At 38.5% G+C, this 21,432-nt stretch overlaps 1 protein-coding gene across 1 annotated transcript in view; it reads left to right on the top strand.

The window, feature by feature from the left end:
• The window catches only part of LOC126416806 (xylulose kinase-like), a 137,562-nt gene that overhangs the window by 21,725 nt on the left and 94,405 nt on the right, over positions 1-21,432 (top strand). The window contains exons 2-3 of the mRNA XM_050084680.1: positions 1,891-1,973; positions 2,073-2,217. Of these exons, the coding sequence (XP_049940637.1) occupies positions 1,891-1,973; positions 2,073-2,217 (228 nt within the window). The remainder of the gene's footprint in view (positions 1-1,890; positions 1,974-2,072; positions 2,218-21,432) is intronic.

Raw genomic sequence — 21,432 nt, 5'->3', positions numbered from 1 at the left:
GGGTGCACACCCTGACTGTTTATCACATGACCTAAGAACTGTAGTTCAGTCTGAAAAAAGTCATGCTTTTCGAGACGACACTTGAGTCCTTCTTCTGACAACACTCGAAAAAGAGCACACAAATTGGCAATGTGTTCCCCTGGTGAATGACCTGAGACAACAATATCATCAACATAGTTTGAACAAAATGACACTTTTGCATCAACTGTTCTAAGTAACATTGAAAAATGGGAGCACTGCCAAAGGGCAAACAAAAATACTTGAATAGTCCTAAGTGCATATTTACAATAAACACTTTCTGTGATTCTTCATCCAATGGAATTTGCAAGTAGGCAACATGCAAATCTATCTTATGAAAGTACCGTCCTGCACCAAGCCTGTCCACGAGTTCCTCAGGGTGAGGTTACAAATAAGTGCCATCTACTGTCTATGGGTTGAATGTAGACTTGAAGTCAACACAAATGTGAATGTGCCCAGAAGGTTTAGGCAACAAAACTAGTGGACTGGCTCATTGACTAACTTGAGTGGGAGCAATTACACCAATGTCTTGCGATTCTTTCAATTCACTGGCTACTTTGTCTCATAAAGCAATGGGAATGGGGCAGGCCCAGAAAAACTTAGGCTGTGCACCGTCTTTCAATGTAACATGCACTACAAAGTTATTAGCATTTCCCATTCGATCTGAAAATAGTTGAGGAAGTTCTTTAAGCAAGCTAGTAGCTACATTGGTTTTCAGATCAAAAGCCAATATGGAAAGTACATTGTCTTGGATGCTAAGACCAAACAAATCAAAGGCATCTAAACCAAAAATGTTCTCACTGTCTTGCAATTTCAACACAGTAAAATTCTTTGTTCTAGTGTGAGATTTGTATGTGGCAGGCAAACTACACTGTCTAAGCATTGGAATTTCCTGTCCATTGTAAGCAGTAAGGTGCTTGCTAGATTTAGAAAGGCATAGTGGGCCTAACTGCTTGTATATGGCACCATTAAGCAAAGTGACTGATGCACCTCTGTCCAACTGGAAGTTCACACGATGGCCAGCAATTCGTAATGAGACAAATAGTTTTTTAGAATGTCGTTGCACAGCACTATAGTGAGAATGACGCACAACCTTAATCTTACATTTTTCAGAACCTGTTGTAGGTTTGGAAAACACAATGTTCACTGTATATGCATGAGCCTGTTTTTTCCTGGGAGCGGGAAAAATTGGCGTGTTAGTGCTGTTGCAAACAAACTGCTTGGACATGACCTTTTTTTCCACACGTATAACACATCGTGTTATGTGATGGGCATGCATTTTGCATTTAACTATATAGTTAAAATATACTATATACTAAAATAACTATATAGTTAAAAGATGGCTACCCGGCCATTGACCTTCTTGTGCAAATGCACACGCTATGCCCCAACTCATACGGGACTTGGTAGATTAATCTGCCATGAGTAATGAGTGTGCAAACATCTATTAGGCACTCTATGAATGTAGTGGTGTGGACATGTTGGGAATGTGGGTCTCACGGGGAGTGTGCAAGGGATAAGGCCCTGCAGGCGCACTATCCTCTGTGCCCTCAGTGGCTCAGATGGATAGAGCATCTGCCTTGTAAGCAGGAGATCCCAGGTTCGAGTCCCGGTCGGGGCACACCTTTTCAACATGTTCCCAATTATGTATATCAACGCCTGTTTGCAGCTAGGGTGTCGATTTAATTATCATTCTGTAAATATCTCCAGAATCAAAAAGCTGTTTCATTAATGCTGGTCATTTCATTTTCTTTATTTCAAAAGTATTATTAGCAGACATACAGAGTATGAGAAATAAGTCAGTTTGTCAACGTTTTACTGTTTTGAAGGACTGTATTGATAATTATAGTTCTCTTTATTTCTTTATTACAGCTTAAAGCAGTAGTAGTTGACAATCAGTTAACTGTCCTACATGAAGCACAGGTTCAGTTTGACAATGATTTGCCAGAATTCAGGTACGGTATAGTAAGTTCTTTTTTTCAGTGTCGTAAACTTCATTTTTCAATTGTATGTGATATCACATTATGAGTGACTGTGATCTGAACTTTTTACAGGACACATGCAGGAGTGGTACGGAAGGGCAGGGAGGTGTGGGCCTCTCCAGTCATGTGGGTAAAAGCACTTGATATGCTCATGGACAGGCTTAGAATTTCTGGAACTCAGTTTGAGAAGATTGCTGCGATCTCGGGAACTGCACAAGTAATACATGCAGAATATTTTCTTTAATTTCTATGTGTACTGAAATTTCTAAAACAGACCATTTGTTCTAGGTCAAAACCTGTGTTTTTAATAGTGTAATTCATTGTGGGAAGAAACTGTAATTTAAAAACTTTTTGGAAGTTCTGTTAATGTGGGATAGCTTGTGCTCCCTCTAGCAAAACAAAATTAGTGATACAAATCTAAATTAGCATTGGAACAATGTCAATATGCATGCACTTAGAAGTCCTTGTTGGATGGCAAAGTGCATCTGAAATGTAGTTTATGATTAATATTTCGTAGCTATATTTTTAAATAACGCAATCATTCAAATTCCCTACATTTTCTGTTCCATTTTATTTATTTAATTTGAGCTACTACAACAGGAGTCCCTTCAAGAAATGCAAATGTTCGAAGGTGGAGGGATGAGGGGATGGGTGTGAGAGGAATGTAAGTAGGAGATTAAGTTTGTTTCATTGTTTGATGAGAAGGCAACTGGTGTATATTAAATTGCAGCGTAGATACTGAAGGTTATCTCTCTGTGTCTCTAAACTACTTCTGCTTACTTAAAATAAAAAAAGGAAAGTGCTGGTCTCTTCAGTAATGACATGGTATGTATCTGAAATCTCCACAAAAACTTTTTCCGTTATTTTCTTTTGATTTTGGTTTGTTTTTTAAAAAGAAAACATAATTTATGTAAATTAGTAGTTTTTCACATGCTGATATCACACACTCCTTTGCAATGGTGTTCCTGTGCTATGTGTTAGTTTCATGGTATTAGTAAGGCAGCACATTCAAAGAACACTCAATAAATTATATAACATTTAAAAGGTAAATGGCAACAAAAATGTGACTACCATAAATCAGAGTTAGAGTTTTTGTGACTGATATATTATGTAAGTATGATGACATTTCAGAATGATGTTATCCAAAGTTTATTGTTAAAAAAAAATCATTTGAGAAGAATGTAAAATTATGGACAGAACTGCTGACCAGTACTTACGTTAGGAGGCAAAATTTTTATACTAGCTATAGACACATATAAAAGTGTAAGAAACTATCCTAGTAGTATGTCAAGTCCAACACTACCAAATATTTATTTGTATTTTAGGTAAGATGAGTGCTGTTCACAGGTTCTCATTAAATTGTTATATAGAGTCACACAACAGGTAATAACTAACCTAACCTGTTGCTTACATATTCCTTTGCATGAACTGTGCCCACTATGTTGCTGAAATAAGAGACAATATAACAACAGACAGAAATTTTAGATGTTTGTGGTTCCTACAAAGTCTATAAAGGTAACTGAAGTCCATTCAAAGGGATGAAACAAAGAGTTGTAGATTATCACCACAGCTGATTAACTTGAATGTGAAACTGTTGTGACTTGGCAAGACAGCCAAGCCACTATGAGATAGCCGAAAGGCACACGTTTAAGCTCACGCAGACTGGCGTGAGGTCTGGAACAATTAAAGGAATAGAGACTAGCAAAAAAGGTACGTAGCTTCTGGAATACTTAACTTTAATCCATAATTGGTGAACATCGGTCTGACGGTACATGCATCACAAGATAAATAGCAAATGATAATGGCGCCTTGCTAGGTCGTAGCAAATGACGTAGCTGAACGCTGTGCTAACTATCGTCTCGGCAAATGAGAGCGTAATTTGTCAGTGAACCATCGCTAGCAAAGTCGGCTGTACAACTGGGGCGAGTGCTAGGAAGTCTCTCTAGACCTGCCGTGTGGCGGCGCTCGGTCTGCAATCACTGACAGTGGCGACACGCGGGTCCGACGTATACTAACGGACCGCGGCCGATTTAAAGGCTACCACCTAGCAAGTGTGGTGTCTGGCGGTGACACCACAGAAACAAGCAGTAAAGGAAGTAAAGGAAAATTTTGGATGATGAATTAATTAGCAAGATGAATAGATATTATTGCTATGGTCTTCTCTTCAAGACAGAAAACACATCAACATGGCAAGATGCCACTGGATCATATTTTGTGTATCTACAATTTTTCCTCATGGCAATTGTTTGACCTCACCAGGTGGTGGCCACTTATTATTGATGGAGAGTGGCAATTATTGAGCAGTTGCTTTGAGTAAATATTGCAGGATGCACTAAATATAATCCAGCAGCATACCCAAAAGACATATATTCACTTTGTTCTGCAGATCCTGTCATGGTAGAGAACCTCTAGGGATATGGAACATTAAAAAATATACATTTACAAAAGAGAATCTCCTATTAAAATCTGTATCTTTGTACTTTATTTGCAATGAATACTACTGCACTGCTATATGTGCTGGCACACATTCATTTGGAGGTACTGGAACTTTTAGGAAATGGAAAGAAAGTGAGGGGATGAGGCTGCTGCTTCTTCAGACCTAGTAAAGTGGCACACTGGTTGGACTTGCATTTGGGATGACTGGGATTCAAATTCCTATCTGCCTATCCAGATTTAGGTTTTCAGCTGTTTCATTAAATCAGTCATTAGTGAAAACATTGGGATGATTTATTTGAAAAGGATCTGTCTGAAGCCTTTTCCTGTCGTTGTCCTGTCCAAGGTAGTGCTCCATCTCTGATGGCCATATCATTGGTAGAACTTATATTCTGATTTTTCGTACTTTCCTTTGTTTCCTCATTTACTTATAGGGTGATTCTTATTAACATTTAAAAACCTCCAAAGTGATGTAGATGATGCTGAGACAAGTAATTTAATACAGGACACATGGGGCCACAAATGTCAGGAAAAACACCAGAATTGGCTGACAAATGTTGAACATGTGTTGTCAGCAGATGATGTACATCATTGCATGTGCAGCATTTGAGCCTATCGGTCTGTTGCACCTGATGATTCATACCCAAGTCAGTATTCACATTGGTGTGGCACTGGGCCTCCGTGCATGACCTTAGCACGTAGGGCTCAGGGTCCAAGTCTTGCATCTGGCAGGCAGTATTTTTTTCATTGTTTCAGATATGTGTTTACACTGAGGTAAGATTTATTATTTTATTTACTGGTCTCACAGTCTCCGCAAAGTACAGTACAACAGAAACCCATCATATTGTGTCACAAGTAAATAAGTATATGCTTCCAAATTTCCTCTTTACCTGTAAATGACCTACGTTCTCTTTACTAAATAATATCTGTGAACAAAAAAAGCATGGACAAAAGGAAAGAAACACAAAATAAGAACAGCTTTTCTTTGGTTACAGTGAGGACATTAATCATTTACAAAAGGAGTTTCAAATTTGGAGCAATGTGCAGCAATGCCTCATACCAGCAAGTGTAGGATCGACAAGCATAATAGTAACCAATTAATACACAAAACCAATCAAAATCACACAAATATGGCTTTATTCATAACCCCTGAACAACTGATGTGCATGATACAAACTAGAATAACATAGAGAGGGGCAGTCAGTGCTGCTCATTATTTATATATAGGTGTGTGTGAGTTGCTGGCAGATGGTGTGGTGGAGACCTCACTGTGTGCACGCCTCCCACACGAGGTCTCCAGTGGGCAGGCCACGCTGATACAGTTGGCAGCCAATTCAAGTACACATATGTGACAACATCACACTTGCTGCATTCACACTCATATGCACTAGTAGCAGGATATGGCACACCTCTCCCTTGTGCAAAGTGGGCACACAGGTAATGGTGGAGGAGCTGGTGGCCCGACGAGAGACACGTACATTGGATCAAGAGTAGCGGGAGCCTGTGCTGATCGAGGGGGCAGGATGAAGTTCCAGGCAGGCCCTGGAGCATAGGGCTGGAATGTGCGGGGATGCGGGCATGCCTGAGGACAGTGGGCCCGTGTGGCACCTAATGACAGCACAGCACAGGAGAGGAGAGAGGAGAGTGCCATCACCATCTCTGGGTCATCATCAGCAGGCAGGTCCCTGTGCACAGGAGATGGGTTGAACCCACTGATGATGAAGGCTGAGGCGATGACAGTGAGGGAGACAATGGAGGCGGCCCATCCTGAACAGCAGGCTGTGGCAAGAGACCTGAGGCTAGAGACAGGTGTTGCCCAGTGCCAAGAAGCTTAAAACCCAGGGTGCCACATGTGGAGGAGGCAGCCAGTGGGATGGAGGCACCTCCACAGCAGATGATAACGAGCTTGTTGCAGAGGGAGGCCGGGCAGGGTGGGCTGTGGTGATGGGGGCCATACCCGGGAACCAGTAGCTGCTGGTGGCAAGCGAGGGTGCAACTGATCAGAGTGGTGTGCTGACAGTCCATTGGCCATACAGACATCACGAAGGTGGCATCCTCTGCGGCGGTATCCACTTGGGCCAGTAACCAAACCCTCACACCCAATCCCAGTGCAAAGCAGCCAGACAAAGCCGACCATAGAAGATGTGGTGCACGCTGCAGAAGCTAGAGGAGTGTGCAGAATCCACGACAAATGTTTCCATTTGGGACTCAAATGTACACACTAGTCATTCTGCCTCACTGCTCAATTTAAGGGGGAACAGTGCAGCCATAACCTGAAAGAAGCTACAATGGGAACAAAAGAATTGAAAGGTGTGAGAAACAAATTGGGACCCATTTTTGGAAACTAAGGTATAAGGCAACCCCTCAATAGATAAAACCCTCAAAAGGATATTGTGACCTTAGCCAACATTGACACACACACCTGAGAATGTAAGGAAACCAGGCAAATGCATCCACCTGCAAAGTTACACAAAAGCATTTCTATTGCAGGTGTGGAGCAGGCCAGGGGGACAGAGACACCCTGGGAGCTGCCTGTTGTCGGCACACTACTCACAAGCCATGACAAAATGGACAATTTTGCCGTCAAGCCATAACCAAAACACATGTCTCCTAGCTATCCATTTAGTGCACATAGCACTCAAATGACCTGGTGGAGGAGGCATAGAGCCTTGCTTTGTAATGTGGCAGGAATGACTACTCTGGGAGAGAGGTCTTTTGTGGATAACAGCAAAATACCATCAAAAACAGGGTGGTGATACTGTAAGGAAAAATAGTTATGCAAGAGATCTGAGGCCTGACCTGGTGGCTTATCTGGCCAGACCTGTTGAACAAACCGAACCACCTGGTGAAGAAATGGATTGGTGGCAATGACAGCTGCTTTGTGCAAGCTCGTAATTGGGAAACCCTTGACCGTGGCCTACATTTCAGTATAAAGATGGAAGTAAAGCAATTCTTGATGATCAAAGTCGGGATGAGGACCCGCAGGAAGGTGAGATAAGGCATCTGCATTGGCATGTTTGGACATACGTTGAAAATGGATTTTGTAATTGTAGTGAAATAAGAAAAGCACCCAGCATTGTATGTGGTGTGCTGCCCTGTCAGGCAAGGAAGTGTGAGTATTAAACAAGGAAACCAAGGGTTTATGGTCAGTAACAAGGAAACTTGGAGCCATACAAAAAAAATCATGAAATTCTTGGAGAGTATAAATGACGGCAAGAGCCTTTTTTTCCACTTGAGAGTAACACTACTCTACTGGAGTGAGAGATTTAGAGACAAAAGCAACTGCTTACTCAGAGTAATCAGAATATCAGTGTGCTAGGACTGCACCAAGGCCATACTGTGAAGTGTTGGTCGCCAAAACTATGTGCTGGAGAGAACATAGCTAAACAAGGCACCGAGAGGAGTCAGATTTCAACATTTGAAAAGCATGTCCGCAATCCTGGCTCCTTTAGAAAGGTACATTTTAGTGTAACAAGGCATGCAATGGGTGGGTTAATGTGGCTGCAAGCATTAGTAATTTATGGTAGTAGGCTATCTTCCATAGGAAGTCTTGAAGCTCCTTCGTGGATGAGGGGTGAGACATAGAGGTAACAGTGGAGATGTGTTCTAGTAGAGGGGAACCCTGTCCCACGAGACCTTGAACCCCAAATAACCAGTGGAAGGTTGAAAAAACTGAAATTTTGTAAGGTCATGCTGTAAGCCTGTGGACTGTAAGACAGGAAACAAAGTGCACAAATTTTTCAAGTGAGCAGCTGTGTAGGAGCCTGTGACAACAGTATCATCCACATAATTAATGCAACTCAGGACAGGCATAGTCAATTGCCTTAAAAATTGTTGGAAAATGGCAGGGACACTAGCCACACCAACAGCAAGATGCAAATATTGATAGACACCAAAAGGAATATTCAAAACCAGAACTAAGTGAGACTTCTTATCCACAGGAACTTGCAGATACACTTCAGACAAATCAATTTTAGAAATTACTGGTGACCCGATATTTTCACCAACAGTTCCTCCTGGTGTGCTGATTGATTCAAGTGCGTATGTGCAGTGCTGCCACACTCGGCACACTCAAACTCACATGCACTACTAGCAGGGTACAGCAACAAGCCCAAGCATTGCACTTGTGGTGAGGTACATCATCTGGTGACATCACATATTCAACACCTGAAATCCACTTTTTGGTTATTTTTGACTTTTGCAGCCCAATGTGTCTTTAATATGTCGCAGTGGCATCCTCTTCACTTCAGGTATTTTTAAATGTTAATAAGAATCATCATGTATGTTAAATAGCCACTCTTTATGTACTGCTTTGCCTAAACATTTAAATTGCCACACTGATATTTGTCATAGAATAATACTCATCAACACTTAATTATCAGTATGCAAACAGAGCATTACTCATCAAACAGAAGATGTGCTGAGCCACAGATGGACATGTAGAAAAATGTTTTGAACTGGTAAGTTTCATGACAAAGTCCTCCTTCAGATCTAACAAACATTTATGTCTCTCTCTCTTTCTCTCTCTGTCTGTCTCTCTTGGGAGCCCAAAAAATCAAGGAATATTACTTAATGATAAACAGAGCTAAAACAAAACATAGATGTAGACTGTAGAGTTTGAAATGGACTTATCATCGTAATTCAGTGTTAGTACTAATGCAGAATATGCTATAGAAATGCAATAATGCAAGCAAATAATGAAAATGAAGCTACAATCAAATGAAACTAGAGAACAGTTCCACTTAACTGACTACAGCAGACATGCAAACTGATGATAAAACACTAGTTTTCATAAGCAGAGGTTTCTTCATCCGTGAAAAGAGGAGAGAGGACTGAAGAAAATATAAGATCATGGGAGATAGAAAGGAAGTTATGGGGATCCACAGGGTTTCATGTGACAAAATACAAAGGATATAAAAAAATGGAGTTATTCAGGGATTAAGTGGTAATGTTGTTTAGCAATTTAGGAGTGGTTCTGGGTTTAGAATTTTTATTTATGTTGCACTATGAATACATAGAATTTTAATACACAGAAGCTGCTGATCCCTGCAAAACCCTTTTTTTAGCACCATGATTTTCCTTTGGACTTTAGTCAGACAGCCTGTATTTTAAGGTGCCAAGGACTTGCTCTTCACCATCTTCTATCTCCACTCTGAAATGTGTATACTGATGTAAGATTGTGTGATTTGTGTGCAAATAATAAGAGTTTTGGACAATAGACTGAAAGCTGCACTGAAATCTTATTTATTCTGACAAGCTAAGGGCCATCAGACCCTACCTTCAATTTAATTAGGCATCAACATATTTTACTTTATATTTATTATGACATACATGTTATAGTAACCCTTATATTTCAATAAAATCAAACGCTTCAGAATAACTAAAACATAAACAGTGTACCTATACGGGGGAAAAGTTTTTTCCCTGAGAAGTAGAACAAGAAAGACACATAGCAGGCAGGTTGATTCAAAATAAGGGAAGTAGTAGTAATGGAGATGGGAGAAGGGATAGGAGAGGGACAGAAAGAGGAAGATAATAGAATACAAGTAAAGAAGAGGTGGGGGGAAGACGTGATGCACTGAGCATTTGTAGATTTCAAAAAAGATTTTGGTAATACTGCAAGAGCTTAACTCTTGTGAGAAATCTAATTATGACGCTACGAAGAGGTACCATGTTTCTTCAACAGTATTAGAGCTGTATGGTCATATAGTAAATGAGTTAACAAAGCGTAAGGCAGAGTTGCTCTCTGCATCCCATTCACTTTTTAATATTTACATGAACAACCACCTGAGGGATTTAAATATTAAATAACAACTGGATTTTATTTGAATTCTTACTTGATCCTAATCACTATTTATACTTAATATACTTGAATATTACACAAAGAACTGAAAATAACTTGCAAAGTGACACTGAGAAATTACGTTTAATATCCTAAGCTTGTCATGTGGAGTCTCAGATTCAAAATATCTTCAAAACAAATTTGAGTGCCACAGGAGATACTGAAGCTAAAACAAAAATCAATGACTTCAGCCAGATACTTGGAATGATAAAAAAGGAAATAAAGATAAGAGTTCTGGAAAACAAGGGCCATCCCAATTTTGCCACACACAAGCAAAACTGAGACATTTAAGAAAAGAGAAACTTTGACTTTGGCATAGAGTGAAATTAGATGTCTTCAAGTTTTTGGTGGATGAAAACAATTTTGTGGATACATAAAGAACCAGAAAAGGAAGACCACCTCCGTGGTAAGCACGATGGATTCCAATAAACATTCATTATGAAAAACACAAATTGCACTATTCTCACAAGATATCCTGAAGGCAATGAACCTAGGAAATCAGGTTGTTGCAGTATTTCATGATTTCCAAAAATATTTGACCTGGCACACATGAATATTTATTAACAAAAGTACTATTATATAGGGTACAAAACAAAATCTGTGACTGGGTTAATGATTTCTTGGTAGGCAGAGTGCAGCTTGTTAAATTTTGGTGAAGAGTCATAAACAGAAGTAGAAGTAAGTTCAGACATGCCACAGAGAAATCACCTAGTAAAAATACCTATAGTAACCTCAGACTTTCCTCAGATGACACAGTTATCTGTAATGAAGTACTGTCTGAAATAAGTTGCAGAAGTATTCAGTCAATTCTCAGATAAGATTCCAAAGTGTTGCAAAGATTGGCAACTTGCTTTGAATGCACGTAAATGTTAAACTATGCAGGTCACAAAATGAAACAAAGTAGTATCTTATGAGTACAATATCAATGATTCACAACTAGAATCAATCAGTTCATATAAACACCTCACTATACCTATTTGTAGGGATATGGAATGGAGTCATCACACAGGATCAGTCATAGGTAAGGTAGGTTGCTGACTTTGGTTCATTGGCAGAGAACTGGGAAAATGCAGTCACTGTACAAAGGAGACTGCTTATAAATCACTTGTTCACCTCATCTTAGGATATTCCTCAAGTGTGTCGGACCCATACCAAATAGCCCTAACAGAGGATATTGGACTTATTTAAAAAAAAAAAAAAAGAGGTGTGCCACGAATGGTCACAGGTTTGTTTGACATACACAGGAGCATCAAAAAATGTTGAAAAACTGGCAGACTGTTGAAGGTAGATGCAAATTATCCTGTAAAGGCCTAAATAAAAAGTTTCAAGAACAGTACTAAGTTAAGAATGTAGAGATATCCTCCAGTCCCTTGTTCTCTGAAAATTTGGAAAATCTTCTGAACTATCTAAATAGTCAGTCAAAATACACATAATGGTGCTTGGGGATTTCAATGTTAATTTGAAGGACAACTGTAAAAAAGGGCAGAAACTGGTTAATCTACTAAAAACATACAATATGGACATGTGTGTAGAAGATACCACCAGATACGGCAGCAAAAGTGAAAGTACTATAGACCAAATATTCATTGACAAATTAAAATGTGGCTTTAAATCTGAGGTAGTGTATACAGGTTTCTCTGATCATCAAGCAGTTAAATTGACTCTAGAGAAATCTCATGAGAGAAGTGACAACAGGAGATACATTGAGAGAAGATTAATTAATGATGACAACATTAGGGTCTTTAATCTAATATTATAAAATGTAGACTGGGACATGGAAAGCAGTAGTTCTGTAGATATGAAATTCAACAAGTTCTTGTCAAATTATAAATACTGGTATGATATTTAATTCCCTCTGAAGAGAATGAAAATAAACAACAAATCAAATTCATGGGTAACAAGTGAAATCAGAGAGTCATCAGAAAGTCTTAGAATGCTATATAAGTGAAAAGCAAAATACTATCTTGAAACCATATGTAAAGTGTTATAGGAAAAAACACAGGGAAGCTATAGTTGGGGCAAAAAAGAAGCACAATGATTCATATATCAGAAAGGGTAGCAACAAAATGAAACCTATGTGGAAAGTTATTAATAATCATGCAGGCAAACATGAAAATGCAAGTAATAAAAATCACCATAAAACACAGAAATGAAATTGTTGATGATCCACTTCTAATAGCTAATATATTTAATGATCATTATATTAATGTAGCCCAAAACCTGATCACCACTAAATATAATCCAAAGACAAAGGAAATAACTCCAATAAATGAAAGGACAATGTACCTATATCCCGTAACATCCAAAGAAGTACAATCGGCAATCAGCAAACTAAAGAGCAAAATGACCTGCGGATTTGATGGTATCCCAGACAGAATTATTAAATATAGTACTGATAATGTTGTCTCTCAACTTGTGGACATAATCAGTGACTCCTTTGAAACTGGTGCGTTTCCAAGTAAACTTAAGCAGTCAACAGTAATACCAGTTTATAAACGTGGTGACAAGTTTTACATTAAAAATTTCAGACCACTATCATTATTGTCCATATTTTAGAAAATAATTGAAAGAATAATGTATGACAGTTTGCTAGACTTCCTAAACAAAAATAAGATTCTTGTAAATGCACAGAATGGCTGCAGAAAAGGCAAATCTACACAAATGGCTCTCTTCAGTTTCCTAAAACTTGTTTACAAAGCTGTTGAGGACAAGGAACTGATCTGTGGGCTGTTTTTATACCTTTCCAAAACATTTGATCTTATAAATCATAATCTACTGCTATTAATACTGTACAAATATGGTGTCCGTGGTATTTCCCATGAACGGTTCAAGTCATATTTAACTGATAGGAAACAAAGAGTACAAATCTCTCAGGATGGAAATGTGTACCATTCTGAATGTAAAAGAGGTAATTATGTGATGCCCCAGGGCTCAGTATTGGGACCATTATTATTCTTGATTTTTATTAATAACCTACCACAACAGTTTTCAACAGATGATACCATACTATTTGCAGATGATACCAGTTTCATTATAAAAGGGAAGAATGATTATGAGATGCAGCAAAAGTTGACAAAAGAACAGAAGTGGCAGAATAATGGTTTAAAGATAACTGTCTAGTTGTCAATGACAAGAAAACTGTGTGGATGAACTTCAACCATATAAGGAACAAAAATAGGAGCAATATAAAATTCACACTGCCAAAAAGCCAAATTCAGGAAAAGAATCACATAAAATTTTTAGAATTATGGGTAGGTGAGCATCTAAGATGGGAAAAACATGTAGAAATGTTAACAAAAAATTAAGCAAGTACTGTTACATATTAAGAGTGCTTAAAGATTGCTACAATACCGAAACAGTGTTAAGTGCTTATTAGGCATACGTTTATAGTCTACTGAAGTATGGTATAGTGTTCTGGGGAAATACCTCTTTTGCAAAGCAGTCTTTTAAGTGCTAAAAGAAAGCTGTAAGATTAATAAGTGATGTTGCTCACAGAGCACCATGTAGAGATATCTTTAAGGAATTAAAAATCATGACCTTACTATCTATATTTATATTTGAAAGCTCGTGCTTCATTAAAAACTGTCAAGTTTCAGCTTTGAATAGTGAGATTCACAATTATCAAACAAGGAACAGGGACGACTATAATAGGGATGTGCGCAGAAAATCAATATATCAGGACAGTGCTGTTTACAAACCAAAAATTCTGTACAGTGCATTGCCAGATAGCATCAAAAAAATACCAAACATTAATGCATTCAAAAAAGAACTAAAAAATTTACTAATAAACAACACCTTTTACAGCATTAATGAATACCTGGAATTTTGCTCAAATCTGTAGTCTGCTTCATAACTCTCTAAACAAAAATTCAGAATCATCAACCATTCCTAGAAAAAAACCAAACTTCTTTCATCCATGTATGTATGTAATTATGCACCTAGCTTTTGTGCCATATGTTACTATGCCTAGTTAACTGAAGTACTGGTGTTTAACAGTTTTAGTAAATTCAACCAAGGAGTTTCACTAGTTTTATTCGATCTGTATGTAAATACATAATTTTATAATCTAATTAAGCAGAATAATGTTTTTGTTATAAAGATGTGTTGATTCCAATGATAAGATTTTGTACATGATGTAAATATGTAATACTTTATACTGTTCTGTACTTTGACAAGTCCAATGTCATGAATGTGATAGAATGGGCACTAAATAAATGAATAATAAAATTGCTCCTGTAGGGACTTTTGAAGACAAAGTTAGGGTGATTACGATAGGCGCAAGGGCAATTTTAAGCAGTCATTCTTCCCATGTTCCATAATAAGTGGAATGGGAACAAACATGTAATTTCATGCTAAGTACAATTTTATGACACTCTTCACAGCAGTTTGCAGAATATGTATGTAGATATAGTGACTATTTAATTCATGTGTTGCCAAATCAGCTCCTTGGGAAAGAGTAGAAATGTAAAGCTACTAGCAAAAGGTACAAGGGACAATCAAGGAACTGATCGATGCCAAAGTAGCCACTTAGTGTAAATATTGGATGGAGGTTACTGTAAATGTGATTTACATTCAAAACTTGTGCAGTGTTAAGAGTTCAACCAGTTATTAACAAAGTTCAAAGGGTAAACACTCGTAAACCAAGTCCCCAATGAGAACCAAATCAGTAGACTGACAGATGTACACTTCCATGCCAGAATTACAATTGGCTCAGACTGGTCTGGGCCAGCTTATATGCAGGATTCTGGTAGCTGTGGCCTTTTCAGAGAGCTATCATGATGAGAAGCCCCATATGGATAGCGACACCATGACAGTCTGCAGTAATGTTGTGCCAGCTACTCAGTTTCCATAGCAACAACTGCTAGGAGAAAGAAGAAGATAGTCCATGGTCTGGCAGTGCTGTTACTGGGAAAGGTGTTGTATCATTGTCCATGGATATCACTGTGGAAGGCAGGTGGCTGCTGACGAAATGGCTCAGATGAAGTTGATTTTGATGGTACCACAGAAGGCCATGGGCAGAGGCCAGGGTATAGATAATGGACATGGGTCAGCCAGAGATTGCCCCATGGATCCAGGATGGCTAGCATCCAGACTTCCAGGCCCACACAGGGGCTTCCACCCAGTAGTAAGAGGACATGGCAGTGCTATCTGCAGATGGTGGATGCAACTCACCTAAGAGGGTGTGGAGAGGGGGCCATGAATCACTTCTGCCAGACTGCGGCCTTCAGTTGGGGAAACCTCTGAAACATTTGTTTGTCTTTGACATTCATCAATGGCTGCCTGTTGTCAATTCCTTCAAAATAATCTTCCATAGGTTCATGTTTATTGGCTGAGAGTGTGAACCCCAAATATGTCAATGATGATTGCATGAAATAACACTTGTGCATCTTATATTTGAGTCCTCTTACTGAAACAGTATCATGATCTTGAGAAATGCTGCTGATGATCATACTGTTAAGCATCCAACAATTTTCAATTTATCCTTTGAGTCCTTTTGCTGCCAGCTCCTGATCTGTAAAACACTGGCATATGGCAAGGGGTGTTGAGATTCTAGAAGGTAACCAATTATAATGGTGTGTGTAGGCCTTATGGTAGATTGAACAGTGGGTGAGCTTGTGATGTTGCATCCAGGAGAGTTTGATGATGTGCCTTTGCGAGATTGATCTTATTGAATAATTGCCATGGCCTAATTTTGCAGAGTTCATTATGGGTCTATAGCGGGTAACTTTCCACTTCAGCTTGTGCGTTTTCCATCACTTTAAATTCTCAAAGTGCTGTTGGGACTGTGTGCTGTTACCACTGAAGTGGCCCATTGACTGTGAGGAGTAGCCATTAACACAAGTTCATGTTTGAGTCTGTTCAAAGTAGTGCCAGCTATCTTTAAGTAAGCAATCCCATCACAGTCCTATTCACACAGTGTCAGAGTCCAGCCAATGTTTATACCACTCATAAACTCTTGCCTTATTTATAGTTGATTTGTCAAAAGCCACAGTCGACATTCTGAATGTAGTGCTGCACATTATTCCATTTTCAAGCAACCTTTAATGCATATTCTTTGATCCATCTTTTCCAAAAGTAAAAATTTGTTGGTAACTTGAAAACACATATAACTTTTTGGACTGTCAATAATAAACTAAACATTCAAAACAGTTCAAAATGCAAGTATACATCAGGAACATGTGTACCAACAAGATAAAAAAAATATTTGAAAATCGGATGAAAAAAGCCTACAAAATTAAATAATTCCCATCACTTTTTGATCATACCTTGTACTACTTTTCCACCACACTACAAGTATGAGGTCTGTAGGAAACACAACTACTTTAGTTGAATTGCCTTGTGGTGAAAAAAATTAACATTATGCAAATGTTAGTTACTAAAGAGAATTTGATCTTCACTGTAGGAATATTCTTTATGACACAGTTAGAACAAGTAAGGCATCATAATCCTCTTTAAAAGTAAAAATAAATGATTATGTACTCCGTGATTGTTAGAGAGGGCCAAAGATGAGAGAAGAAAGAGGAGCAGTAGGGAATGAGTGCAGGGGAGGGGGGGGGGCAGGGTGTATTTAAACTTATGAGAAAGAAACAGAGAGAGAGAGAGAGAGAGAGAGAGAGAGAGAGAGAGAGAGAGAGAGAGGGGGGGGGGGGGGAGGAAGAGGGGAGAGAACTATAGTTTTGGGAGATGTGAGGGGAACAGGGACAACAACTGTGATTATAAAACTTCCTGGCAGATTAAAACCATGTGCCAGACCGAGACTCGAACTCGGGACCTTTGCCTTTCGCGGGCATGTGCTCTACCATCTGAGCTACCCAAGCACAACTCACGACCCATCACCACAGCTTCAATTCTGCCAGTACCTCATCTCCTACCTTCTAAACCTCACAGAAGCTCTTCTGCAAACCTTGCAGAACTAGCACTCCTGAAAGAAAGGATATTGTGGAGACGTGGCTTAGCCACAGACTGGGAGATGTTCCAGACTGAGATTTTCACTCTGCAGCGGAGTGTGCACTGATATGATACTTCCTGGCAGATTAAAACTGTGTGCATGGTTAATATAAGGGTGGGCAGATGCCCTTCCTGTCACCACCATGTTATTCCCCTGTCCTCTCAATATACCGGGGAGGGAATATGTGTACCCCAGGTGTCTGCGTGCAATGTTATCCATGTGAGAGATTGCAAATGTTTTCCTAAATGTTTGTAAATTGTGTAACTGAGGTGGGACTTGGCTACCAGTCCAGTATTCATCTAGTTGGATGTGGCAAACTGTCTAAAAAGCACATTCAGGCTGGCTGGCATACTGACCCACCCTTGTCATTCATCCAGTGGACTGATAGTGTCTGAGGCCTGTGCACCTCCCCAACCTGGAAGTGCCACTTTCACATGTCATCGGAATGTATCAACAGACAGCAATTTTCTCTTGACAATAAGTGAAATTGCCATAACCACCAAGTAATAAATATACACCACATTATAAGAAATTAACATTTAAACCTGGTCTCCTTGTTGTTATTAACATTACTATAATCTCTTATTTCATTTTACATGGCTATTTTCTCTGATTGTAATAAAGTTTGAGATTTATTCTTGGTTATTTACTGTTCCAGAAGTAGAAGATGAATCTGTATAGAATGATATTTATTTGTTCCATACATTTACTTTACAGTTAATCACGTAGTTGAGGTGTTTTGGGAGCAACAGGCACATAAAAGAGACTGAAAACATTACTAAACTTTCAGACTAATGTGTGTGTGTGTGTGTGTGTGTGTGTGTGTTGTGTGTGTGTGTGTGTGTGTGTGTATGTGTGTGTGTGTATGAATGTATCTTCTGTACTAATTAGCACTGAAGAATGACAGTGTTCAAAGTTTTAACAATGTTTTTAGTTGTGTTTATGTGCCTATTGATCACTCATTGCTTCAACTGTATTCTGAATGTTACCTTTATTCCTGTTTAATTTTTTTTCCATCAAGAAGTTTCCATTATCATATTTATTTTACAGTTCTATACTTTTTTATGATGAAGTAATAAGATATTTAAGAATTTGTATGTTGTTTAAGTAACATATTAAATTGGTGTGGTGTTTGTTTGTGCAGACTGATAGAAAAACAGAGAGAGGAGAGAGAGAGAGAGAGAGTCCCTCTGAAAGTGGTATTTACTCATATTTTCTTGGCTAATGAGAACGTTGACTCCTAGTTCTTTCTCTCCACAGCCGTCTTAATTCTTCAATATGATGGACTCAGTGGGCATTTCCTGCACATAATATATGGAAACTGCTTCAAGAAAGGAGAAATAGTAACAGAAAACAGCAGGTTTCCTGTTTAATTTGCCTGTGTTAGTAGCGATTCATTAGGAAAGTGTTAGAAAGCATTGGTCTTGTATTATAGTCTTGGATTCCAAGCTTACCGTACTAACAAATACTCTAGTGGCATGCAGTTCACTGGATGAGATTCAAGGCCTGAAGAAGCATCTAGATAGAAAATAGCTGGCTGTATAGTGATTTGAAGTGTTCTTGGTTGCAGAGTGAGTGAGACAACAACAGTTCAGTCAGCAAATATAACCAGAGGAATTTTGTAGTTTTGTGTGACTAATAAGTAGATCAACATGCTTACCATCCCAGCTGTTTTTTGCATGCTTGCAGTGCTCAATTGCTAATGAGCACAATAGTGATAACTGCATTTCCACTAAAGCTCTTTATGTGAACACTGGAGCTACTTATTTTTTTCTTGGTATGACATGACTGTCTATTTCAGCAATTCTCTCATACATCTTAGGATGTTTTGTCCTGACTGAAGGTAACACCTTTCACTTCATTAGTGATAACTCTCATGGTGCTTGTAAAGATTTACTTATTGTGCATTTGAAGCATGTGTAGCATGTGCAATGGTTACAGTTCCTCCGTGTTTCATGAATTACAATACAGAGGGCTTGATGTTGAATGTACATGTGATTTTGAACTGCAAGAATTATTTGAAAAATATGGCAGAAGGAAACTAGAAGTGGGGCTGGAATAAAATAAAATAAATGAAGTAACTTTTTTCAGAAGGTGTTGCTTCAATATCTATCATGTGGTATGAACTGAATCTAGGAAATGAGACACTCTTCTTTTATTGTTGGTTGAGTAAACACTGTTTTGATTATTTGTGACAAGTTAAAATCATATAACGCTTTTCACAAACAGTGTTCATTCAGTTGAGCATGTGAGCAAAACTCTAAGACTATGTCAGAGCTTCAACATACATGGCTTAATTCAAAGGAAACAGCCTGTAAGGTACACATCTAGATAGAATTCCTGGTCCTACATACATAGCCTTAACTTATCACAAATGTTTAAGCTATCTTTCATGAAAAGGATAGAATGATACTCACCATACAGAGATTTTGAGTCACATGAAGGCTCAATAAAATGACTGATAACATCTGACCTTTTGGTCAAAAGGTCTTCTTCGAAAGTAGCAAAAACACACACACACACACACACACACACACACACACACACACACACACACGACTACTGCCTCTGGCCACTCGCAGTCTGGCTTCAGTGGTCAGAAACAGTGGTCATGTGTGTGTGAGGTATGCTAGTGTGCATGTGTGTTGCCTACTTTAGAAGAAGACCTTTTGCTTGTAAGCTGAATTGTTAGCAGTCTTTTTGTGTGCCTGCCTGTGACTCAACATCTCTTCTATATAGTGAGTAGCAATCTATCCTTTTCATAATATTGTCATTATTCCATCATGGATGTTTCATTGTTTAATTTATCTCATATGTGTAAATGTTTGGATTTTTTACCCATGAGACAGCATCATCAATGTGTTGAAAGAACTGAACTGGTAGAAGCTTGAAGATAGATACAAACTATTCCATGAAAGCCTAATAGGAAAGCTCCTAGAACCAACTATAAGTGATGAATGTAGGAAATACTAAAACCTCCTGTGTGCTGCTCCCATAGGAATCGCGAAGGCAAGATTAGACTAAATACAACATGCACAGAGGCATTTAAGCAATTATTCTTTCCAGGCTTCATATGGGAATGATACAGGAAAAAGCCCAAATAACTGGTACAATTGTATTTACCTTCTGCTGTTAACTTCACAGTGATTTGCAGAGTACAGGTATAGGTATAAAAACTATACATATTGCCTTTTGTTACAATTAAACATTAATCAGTTCTCTGATATCCATGTGCTGATTTTACTGACTATTCTATTAGCTACATGATGCTCATGACAGAAGCGTATGAACAGCTCACCAGCTTTGCTGCTTCTGAGAAGGTCATTCTCAGGTGCTGGGCCATAATGATGTGCCCTTTCTCAGAATCTTGTCTCTCAATGGATTTCCTGACTTACGGCAAATATTGACACTAGAATGGTTCCCCATTCATATGTGCTCCACTTACAAATTTTGTTACAGCACCACATGTTCACAACACTGAAAATATTGAGTGTATATTGCAGAGAGAAGCAAATAATCTTCAGTCCCCACAAAAAATTAATTAAAGTGGAAAATCAAGAAAGGCTAATTTTAAGAGGAGAGTAAGGTAGGATTATGGCTTGTTATCAGTATTGTTGAAGTCATGTGAGGAAACAATAGATAATACAAAAGAATTTCCAACAAGAAGTAAAACTGCAAAAGGAACAAACAGCCTGTCATTGCTAACATTCACAGTGAAGAAGCTCATCTTGTTGAAACCAATGCACATTTGGTATGAACTGTTGAGCAGAATAGATAAGATCTCTAGCAAAGAATTTGGTGCGATGACAAATGGATAATATGAAAGTGATGAAAAATAATGAAAAGGAGAATGATTAGAAGCTAAACATCAAAAATGAAAATGAGATATCATAGCAGAAGTAGTGTAAAAATTTTATTTGTAGTAATGTGTGAGTCTGGAATGGGTGACAGTTCAAAAGAACAAAAACAGACCCATTGGCATCAAATTCTGGCATAGAATTGAGAACAGAATTGGATGTTTTGCTTCGAAAGCACAGTATAGTGTTTGAATTATCTTTGGGCAGTGGAAAAACAATACATGGAAACTTGAATGCATTTGATACATTCTATTATGAATGAATATTAAAAATTAAGTGGACAAATCCAGTTTGAGATAAAGAAGTTCTAGTGAAAATAGGCAAAAAAGATGCGTGGAAAGCCCCTGCTGC

Source organism: Schistocerca serialis, chromosome 8, assembly GCF_023864345.2.
Source record: "Schistocerca serialis cubense isolate TAMUIC-IGC-003099 chromosome 8, iqSchSeri2.2, whole genome shotgun sequence".
Lineage (NCBI taxonomy): Eukaryota > Metazoa > Arthropoda > Insecta > Orthoptera > Acrididae > Schistocerca > Schistocerca serialis.
The sequence above is the reverse complement of the archived record's forward strand: the minus strand, read 5'-3'. Positions and strand labels throughout refer to the sequence as shown.